Source organism: Musa acuminata, chromosome BXJ2-11 (assembly GCF_036884655.1).
Source record: "Musa acuminata AAA Group cultivar baxijiao chromosome BXJ2-11, Cavendish_Baxijiao_AAA, whole genome shotgun sequence".
NCBI classification, from domain to species: Eukaryota; Viridiplantae; Streptophyta; class Magnoliopsida; order Zingiberales; family Musaceae; genus Musa; species Musa acuminata.
In genome coordinates this window covers 5629121-5639465 of record NC_088348.1, presented here as the reverse complement: position 1 = coordinate 5639465, position 10345 = coordinate 5629121, and the positions used below count along the sequence as shown (strand labels likewise).

General features: G+C 36.7%; 1 protein-coding gene across 5 annotated transcripts; it reads right to left on the bottom strand.

Moving 5' to 3' along the window:
* Nucleotides 1-315: 315 nt before the first annotated feature.
* On the bottom strand, nt 316-10323 carry LOC135626175 (uncharacterized). Of its 5 annotated transcripts, none has more exons than XM_065131289.1 (8): nt 10045-10323; nt 9808-9932; nt 7828-7933; nt 5282-5461; nt 1238-1717; nt 1056-1139; nt 874-967; nt 316-552 (listed from the first exon to the last, which is right to left on the bottom strand). In XM_065131289.1, the coding sequence occupies exons 2-7, from the start codon at nt 9853-9855 to the stop codon at nt 888-890; spliced, it is 978 nt and encodes a 325-aa protein (XP_064987361.1). In that variant the 5' UTR covers nt 9856-9932; nt 10045-10323; the 3' UTR covers nt 316-552; nt 874-887. The 5 variants fall into 5 exon arrangements, with proteins under 5 accessions (XP_064987361.1, XP_064987360.1, XP_064987363.1 ...); XM_065131288.1 differs by having other exon boundaries at nt 10109-10323; XM_065131291.1 differs by having other exon boundaries at nt 10274-10292.
* Nucleotides 10324-10345: the final 22 nt, after the last annotated feature.

Below are 10345 nucleotides of genomic sequence, written 5' to 3'. Positions count from 1 at the left end.
CTAAAGGCTTCCCTTCTCATTTGGCACCCACAAGTGTAACCCGCCAACCTACCTTATTACTATATCTCCTGACACACAGTCCGAGACTTCGGCCACGCTAACATCTATAACAAGCTTTTCACATGTGATCCCTCAATAATTCTCCTCCAGCGATCCCCTAATATTCCGGCTTGACCAAACTAAACCCCTCAATTCTCCTAAATTATGAATTGACCACACTAAGCCAAAGCAAAGCTTCTTTTGCTTCCGATTATGAAAATAATGGAATAACGAGCCAAAATATGGTGGTATCAACAGCGGGCGAAGCCCAGCATCTGAAGCTCGATAACAAAACAGCCCTCGTGATTCTTATTTCTTGTGGTTCTTGCGGTGGCAGCAGACTTACGAATCAAAATGAAACAAATCAGGATCAACACACGAGAACACAGCAGTTTTTTCTGTTTACGTAGAAACATTATTACAGAACGTTAGAATAGCCAGCAAGCATTAGCAACTGTGAAGCACTCGTTAAGTAGACATCGAATGCCATATGTACAGATTCCTGCAGTCAACCTACAGCATAATTTGCAGAACGTATAAGAACAAGAATAATGTTTTCTAGTTATTCTGCAGTTTTCTCTACTAGAAATGGCATCTGTCTCTACATAACGGATTTGTTCTTAAGCTTGTGCATGAGTTCGATATATATAAATAATTTCTCAAAGAAATTTCTACCTCAGGAAACCAGGAAACAGGAAAATAACAATAAGTTTGACTACGCATTGTGGAAGATTAGTGGAAATTTTCTACAAGATGATGATGTTAGTTGTTGTGATTGTTAATTTCTTTGTTTTCTTCTTTGTGGTGGTGTTTCTACACGAGGTAGGAAGTTACCTCGGCAACAGACCTTAGATGTCAAGTGAGTCGCTTCCAAAGTCCTCATAACTGACTCCTTCGGATATGGATTCTAGTTTCCTAATGTCTTCCTCTGAATGGGGGTGAAAAAACAGAAGAAACTCAAGGCAGAAAGATGCACAAAATAAAAGAAACGAGCAAGAGAGATACAGCAAAGTTACCTTTGAATTCCCTTGCCGGAGAGTCTGAGAAGTTATTTGAATCTGGTGGAAGATAAGGAGACCTATCATAATTCTCCAATATATCTTTAAACAAAAGAAAACAAAGGTAAGATATTGAATGGATGAAATAGACCATATAAAGGGGAAAAAACTTTTACTTACAAGTCATTTCAAATACATACCAGCACAGTGAGTGAAGTCATCTGTTAAATCTGAAAAACTGAAATTTCGAGTAATCTGACTAAATCCAAGTGAAGATGTATCGATATCCAGTAGAGCATCATTTAGTGGTTGTCCAGTCAACTCCGAGCTACTGAAGGATCCAGCTGAAGCATCTCCGGTTGGTTGGTGTGCTTCCAAGATACTGCTATCATTACTGAATGGAAACTCAGAGTTGTTTGAATAATCATGTTCTGACTTGATTATTGTCCGACTGATCCCAGGAATTCTTCCCATGTTGGAGCTAGGTGCAGATAACATGCTTGTCGAGGCATTCATGCTCCCAGCAAGAATTGAGGAATCATCGCCAAGGTAGTTTCCTCCTTGTCCTGATGGCCTACCATTTAAAAAAGCACAGGAAAAACCTCCATTGCCAAGCATATTATCTAGCCTTGATGATGTGGATGCATGTTGAGGCATATAGCAGGATGGAGCTTGATGCACTGAGAGAATTATAACCAGCAAGATATTCTTAGAGGAACATGTCATAACACAGCTAGTTCAAATTTGAAGGATTTAAAAATCGATCCAGTATCAATTACAATAATCAGTACCAGTATACCAGACCAAAATGTAATAATAAATACTACCAACAAGATTCAGGTCACATGTACCTCACTGACCAGTATTTAAAATCATGTCAAATTCACATTTAATGGTAATCAATAAATAACCAAAAGATGAGTCCTGATTAAAACAGAAGAATCACTGGACGAATCAATTCTAGGACACATTCAAAAGTATTAACAATTATGCAAACTAAACCCAACAAAGGGTATAGGGTTGGGTTTCAAAAAGTGTGGTATAGTATTTCACATATTGGCCCAATAGTATTGCAGTCAGTTTAATCTTCTTGAATTATGAGTTCCACCTTTGTGATCCCTTCATCAATGCATGCACTCAGTAATATTTATATACAATGATTTAAATCTCGGTCCAATATCAGTTTCAGTGATCTATTGGACCGGTTGGGTACTAGCATATTGGGCAGTATGTCAAAACTTACCACCAGGTATCACCCAAAAATAATACTAAAAGGTAGTACCAACCAGCACTGCATCAAATGGCCCCATATTAATCCTTGGTCAAACTCAAAAATACTGAATGGTGCACCATATCGACTTCCATTAAGATCCATTATAAATGAAATGGACATTGTTTTGTATCTTTGTTAGTGTACTCCCCACCAATGGGATGTCGCCACTGTACATTAACAGTATATAGTGTGGACCACACGAGTCCAAAATAAAAAGATGAGCTTATGTGTCATTAACCTTCTTGAAATTAACAATGTTGTCAGTCACCATTTGGACTATATAGGCAACTCCAAAATTATCCATCACGGTCTTCATCAGCATACATTGTACGAGTAATCTAATACATCAACAAATTTGTGGAAGATATTCTTCTATTATAATCAATATGCAAATTTATGGTGCTCACATTAGTAGGGACCAGTTGTCACACATGACGGTGTCATAGTATAGTCCTACTACTTAAATAACTTGATCCAACTACAGGTTTCCTCATTAAGATATTTTTTTACTAATCTCATATGGAATTCAAAGTCATATCCCAAGAAAATATTTCTAATGGACACCATGAATGGATAATATTCCAAGTTCCATTTGGAGGGAAGCAGTCGAGGATGAACCACTTTTGCAGTTATCTTCCTTTTATCTCCTCTTTGGTGTTGTCAATCGTGGTTTATTTTGCTCACAAAAGTAAATGTCATAGTTCAAAATCAACAACATTATGTGTTGGCCTCCTACCATGATGGCTAAAGAAATTCCTAATGCCCCAGCTTAGGGTTGCTAGTTCATACAGGCACTTCCAACTAGCTCATGAGCAACACTGCTACTATGTTGCCTCATATTGGCACTTCTGCCTAGGCCATGAGCACCACTATCACAAGGATATCATGTAATGGAAGAATGAACTGAGATAACAACATTAACACTGACATTGCCACAAAACACATGGATCCTCGAGGGACCTTCATGCATCTGGTTACATCAAAACATCCACCGCCCAAGTGTGGTTCTAATTGAGTTAGTTCTCCACTGTGATTAATGTGGGATACACAGCTAAAGATGGCAATTGTATAAGCAATAGGGCAGCCATGTCGACTCCATTGATTGCTGCTTCAGCATCGTTATCTCACAACCATTATCAAAACTGATTTAGACACAATTATAAACTATCACTTGAGTAGTGTAAAATACAATTTAGATGTTAATAAATCTGCATGGATCTAAACTGGATCATATGGGTGTATACCAGGTCAGGTCCATGCATTGTAGGCCTGACTGAGGTGGATCTAGGAGAGATCTACATGAATATATTCCTATTTAGGTGGATCTAGGCTGGATCCACATGGATCTAACTTGCATTAAAGTAGATATACATGAAATGCACATAACTTCAATGTTAACTAAGTGACAATAATAGCTTCACAGTTCAAACAAAAAATTTTAGCCTTAGTGTGAGATCACCGTATGAGGACAGTTCTAGAGGGGAATATAACTATGTTGTTAGGTTTCATTTCTTCTCCTAAGCGAGTTTCATTTCATACAAATTTCTTGCTTTTGTCTATCCATTACAGACAGCTACTACCAACTCCAAATTGCTAATTGTTAGATATAATTAAAATTTAAATAATTTCAGATAACAAGAAAAGACTGTGTCAATCAAATAGGTGGAAGCAAAACATCTACAAAGTTCTAGTTCCTGGTTTCTTCTTAACAGTCATCAACTTAGGTTCTATTATCCGAGTCAGTTAGAAACAACTTGTTCACTGCACAAAGATTTAGCAATTATGTGGTCCGCAATAGATGAGGCTTTTGAAAATAAACTCATAATGATGCACACTGGATCAAACCAATGTAATATCAACTAAGGCCTAAAATGACACCATGTAACTAACAGTGGTCTTCTAAGCAAGTTATTCAAAGGCTTCGTAGTATTCCCGACATAAAACCATCAATGGTGTAGTCAACAATGTCTCAAACTGTGTAATGCACTAACAGATAGAACACATTGACGAGTTCCCACTTAGAGACTAAAACAAAAACCATAGAGCCTAATAAATCCAAGACGAATTGAAGAAGATTCATTCCATATGAGATAATTTGTGAAAGAAAAAAGTCTCGATATTTTTCCATCAACATGTTCACGAATTTCCAGAAACTGAAAGAGGGCGCACCTCAGTTAAGATAAAAACTAATGAACTTTTAACTAACATTTGATATTTGTTTTCTTTTGTATCTAGCAACATCAATGATCTAACATTAAGTATTCAGAAATGTAATCTCCAGATGACAGATCAACGATATTCAATAGCAGCATAGAGCTTTCCCATTATATGAAACAAGGACTGTTGTACTATCCAAAATGGTATGGACAGTACATACCGGTCCGAGCATGGGCCGATACATGGACCACCCGTATTTCAGGCGATCCAGTTAAAATAATAAAAAAAAACAGAAAAGTGGTGGAGCCCTATCCAACTCAGCATTAGAAAAAATAGGGCTTGCGCTCTTTACACGTACAATGCCACTTCCCCTGTTGCTGCCTCGCCACTGCTTCCCAGGTGAACTACCGCCGCTACTTCTCGTCCTCTTCTTTCTTCTTCCCCCTCCACCGCTTCCTCTTCTTCCTTCTTCCTCCTCTATTCCTCCACCACTCCTTCCTCTTCTCCCTATTTTTCTTCCTCCCCGAAATACCAATACGCACCAGCATACCATATGTTGGCATACTGGTACCGACCGGTACATACTCTAGTCTGATAGATCGCCGAGATGGATCCGGTACCCAAAACAGCGAACCTTGGTGTAGAAGATAAGAGCTTAAAGATATCATGATGTGATTGTAGAGAAATTTAATGGAAGCACTAAAACACAAAGCAATGTACCATATAGAAAGCCATGTGATATAAAGGCAAGCTTCAGGCAACAGTTTCAAAAGCAACAAATAATAATCAAGAAAAAAAATTTAAATAGACATACAAGAAGAATTAGAGCCATTGGGATGGGGTAAAGCAGCAACTACAGAAGGACATGCTCTCTGCATCAGCTCAACCTGTTTCTCAAGGAGCTTGTTGAAAATCAATATTTGGTTCTTGAGTATCAGTCTAACATGATATGCTTCAAAAAATTCTCGATTCTCCTCCTCAAGTTTTTGCCAAACTGTGAATCAACAAAAGATGACAATCATTAGAACAGTGGCAAACTAGTTACATTTAATTATAGATAAGACTCTTAGAAACAAATCAACAGGCTTCCTGGAGATAGTTTTGAAAATCTTGTCAATAGCATTACAGGTATGAAAATTTCAGGAGTATTTGCAGTGTCATTCATTAGCATAACTTTCAAACATGGTAAGGGTCACTTCATAAACTAGTTCGTTTCAATTATAAGAATATATGTTAAATCATAAATAGATTAGGACATTAGCATCTATGAGTATGAAAAAACATCAAATGTGCTAACATTTAGCAGTGTCAAAAAAAAAAGATCAAACAAAAGTACCAGTTCCAAGGTCATGAGAATTTATTCCATCAGCTCATGGATAGAAAGAATCAGCTTGTATTAAGTAAAAAAGAAATCTATAGGACTAGAACTCAGAGAAACTACCATATCAATCTAACTAAGCATATTTCTTTTCCAGACAACCACATTTAATCCCCACACAGTCATGATTTTCCGTTCAGCATCTGAAATTCAAACTTGTTTGAAAGATTAGTTAGTTTATCCTAACAAAATATCAGCCAGATTGGTTGGCCCAGAGAATGCGAACTGATTCTGAAACACCAGAAGTTAGAGACAAGAAGCATCCTAACAAAATATCAGCCAGATTGGTTGGCCCAGAGAATGCCAACTGATTCTGAAACACCAGAAGTTAGAGACAAGAAGCAGGTAAGAAAGAATTTGATAAGGTTTCAAAAATATCATGATTGAGCCATCTTCTTATTGAAATTGAGACTCCCTTTGAGAACCTGAGCCTCTCCTTGAGAATTTGAGCAAGTTTGGAAGATAAATTGGGTGAGATTTTATAGGTGACAATTGAGAAGGATTGAGAGAGGGAATGTGAGATAGTGAGAAAGGAAGGGAAAGAGGGTCGAATGCCCATTGATAAGTCTCTTTTGAATCATTGAACTGGGTGGTGGCTTACTGCCCAATTCAGGCCTGTAACAGTAAGAAATACGACAGTAAGCCTGGTTTCTAACCAGTACCAAGTTGTAACTAACCTACCAGACTGGATCAAACAGTAAGCCCTAGTTCAAGCCCACACCAGCAAATACTGCTTACCATGTACTGGTTTGGGCAAATTTGAATCCATGGCAAGGTTAATATAAATATTCTCATCCTACAAGTAATTAGAGTTATTATGCCACTCGTCATGCAAGTTGCAAAGGATAACCTTTATCAAGGCACAGAGGCTCACCTTTATTATATATTTACACACATCCACATCATCAAAGGCCAAAATACATAACAACAAAAGAACCTTGTCTTATGATGTTCTGGACCTTCTGATCACCTAGGTGACGAGGCCTAGTTTATGACTAGCAAAAACAAATACTCTAAGAGAATGGAAGAATCTAGAAATAACTCAAAATTGTCAAAATATATAGAATGCAGCTTGCTTAAACAAAATAGTTCTCTCAATTCTTAGTATTCTGAACTCCAAAGATACTTGAATTGAGGAAAGAGTCTTCATAACACAGCCCAATTTTGACCTGAAGTTTAGGTTAATATTAGGGTAATTAAATGGTATATTATATCGATACAATTGAGTTGTAATCTATCTTAGGGTAATTAAATGGAATATTATATCGATACAATTGAGTTGTAATCTATCTTATTCTGGCAGTTTAGTTTCAGTGACAAAACTCGTCTCACAGAAATAGTGGTAGGGCTGATTCTCCACAGAGTCCTCATTGGTGGGAACCTCATAAACCAAGCTATCCCTTTTAATTGTATGTAGCCTCCAAAAGCACCACGCATCCTATTTAACTTTATTTTAAAAAAATCTTGTGCATGAGGCTCCCACCAATGCAGGATTTGAGAAGGGTCAATGTCTCCTATTATCTCAATTTTATGTACCTTAAAAATATCACTGACTTCACATATTCTCTCTTACAAACACAAACACCCTATATATACATTTAGTTCAAAGATCCCTTATTTTACCCTTATCACCAGATGTGCAATTAGGTTAAGTTAAATTGAAATATGTGACAGCCGATATTAAAATACTTACAAAATGACCAAAACACACCAAACAGTGGTAAATGTTCAGCATCTTGTAAATCACTCAAATAATTTTGATGGTATACTTGCATATTCAACATGGGGAGAACTAGTGCTATCATGACTAAGTATATTTCTCTAAAAGCCACATGAAAAACATCTCAATCAGAAAACAATGACTTAGTACAAACTGCAAAGTACATTGCTCCAAAAGCCACATGAAAACATCTCAATGATTTAGTGCAAAATCATGGAGATGATAAATCTCATTTGACTAAGATGATTTACTATGAAATTACCAAGTTGAGTGAAACTAGGCTCTATCTTTGCCTGGAATGACAAAGTGTCGATAACTTCTCTCTGGTTCATATACAACTGCAGACACCGTTCAATAAGATTCTGAACCTGAAATTAAAGAAAATCATTGGACAGATCATTATCGTCCAATATCAGAAAATAATTCTAAGCTAAATAAAATCAGTAAAAAATAAGCAAGAGATATGTTTCTATATCATCTTATAATTAATTTTGGTGCTTCTGATAATAAGTAGTTGTATAAAGTTACCTTACAAACAGAAATGCAGACTTAACCTTAAACTTAAACAACCAATAAGGTAAACAGAATTACAAGACAGTAAACAGTCATACACTTGTCAATAAAGTTTCAAATCTTAGAATCCAGAAAAAATCAATAGAAGTCACACATAGCATTGAAGCATAAAAGTTCATTCAGAATCTCACATTGGTGGCAGCTTGAATGTACTTTTAGTTTCCTACAAGATATTCAAATATACCAATACGAAGAAGTGCATTAATTCAGGTGGCAATAGGAGAGACGGAGCATGCCATTGGACATTCTGTCAAAATGGTAGGAAATGTTGTTTCATGCGGACAATCACAGCGCGTGAAGCATGAAAACAGTTAAGAAAGCCTCATGACACATGTAGCATAACATAGCACATGAAACACTGAGGTTCTTCTTAGGGCCCATGTGGCTCAAGAATACATATAAAGAAAAAGATATTTCATACAGGGCAATTATATTTATCCTATTCTTGATTGGATTCAAAATATATTTTAAAAAAAGAATAGTTACCTTATTATCTCTAACAGGATAAGCAACAATCCAAATGATGGGAAAAGCTAATTCTATTGGTTTGGTAGAGCAGGCTATTTTATTATATACATTTATTATACCAAACAAGAATGTCTATAAAACTAGTCAGAATAAATACTATAAAAAAAAGGTTGTTTGGGAAGTTATTGCAGGATAAATCCTTTCTGCCACTTATTATCCAACCAAATGACTCCTTAACTCTTGTAAATATTCAATTCTTTCATACATCAACATGTACAAAGTTTTAATGCACAAAAAACAAAGCTTTAGGTGAAAACACCTTAATAAGTAGTGTGACAAAAGAATGTGTAGCATAGAACAAGGGAGTGCTCTATCTGTTGCAATACCAACACACCTATGCTAGCGAAGCTACAACATACAAATCAAGACTCATGGTCCACTCATTTGCTTTTTATAATCTTCATAGTTGTATGCCTTTAGAAGACATGACAATGTTGAACCATCAAAACAAAAATACTGCCCGCGATAGTCCTAACGTCTAATATCCAACATTTTACAAATTCTTAAAGGAATCAAATCACTATCTGATAACAACAAAAACGTGTTTCTTAGACAGCCTATGCTACTACTAAAGAAACAACATATCTGATAACAGCAAAAACGTGTTTCTTAGACAGCCTATGCTACTACTAAAGAAACAAGAGCTACGTAGTTTTGCTCCAAATGTCAAGTGGTATTAATTTTAGCTTGCTGCTACGATATGATAAACCTAAGTAATTAAAAGCTCCTTTATTCCACTGAAACCAAAATATATCGGATGCATAAAGAAATTAAAACCAAAATGTTATCTACAAATTTGACGATACCCTAATGGAAGTGAAGCACATAAACTGATTTTGTCCTAGATTTCATAAAAGTTCATAAATCAGAAAAAAAATAAAAATTCAAAGCACGTTATGTAAAGCACTATATCAACTACAATCAGATATCTTTTGGTTAAAGAAACATCATAATTAAACAATTATTGGAGAACAAACCTAAATCTATTCTTCGAGTTAAGTAATTCTTAAAAGAATAATATCAACCCGTCAACAGATATATGCAAACAAATAGATGTATCTAAAATTAAATGACCAAAAGCCACGTATAAACCAAGACCAAAGATGCAAATGGCTAAGATATTGAATAAAAGCTTCCTTACTAGCTGTATGTCCTGTCGGGAGACCTTCCTGACTTCTCCACTAGACATATCTCCCTTCTCTATTCCCACAAATCCAACGAACCTTACTGCTTCGGGCTACTTCGATAAGCGCACGATCGCAGTCTCTGGTGACCGATCATCACAAAAAACACAAGCAAAACTGATGAATACATCAACCCTAGTCGATCATAAGACGAAGAAACAACAACCGACAGAAAAGGAAACGCATCAAATCACAAATTTCAAGAAGAAATAGATCGAGCATAGTCCACGGGGTGTGATCCACGAGGGATCGCGTTACGTTTTGGCGACAGAGTGGAGTTCTGGGTGAGAGATCAGCGAATTCGTCGTTTCTGATCCATGGCGACTGCTTACGGGTACGAATTGCGGATGGGTAGGATGAGGGAGGAACGGAAGGGAGGCAGGAAGGGAAAGAAGGGACGAAGGTGTCGAGTTGTGCGCCCACCCGAGACGAACGAAGAGGAAGACGAGGGTTCGCGTCGAGCTACGTCGCCCAAGATGAGGACTTGTTATGATC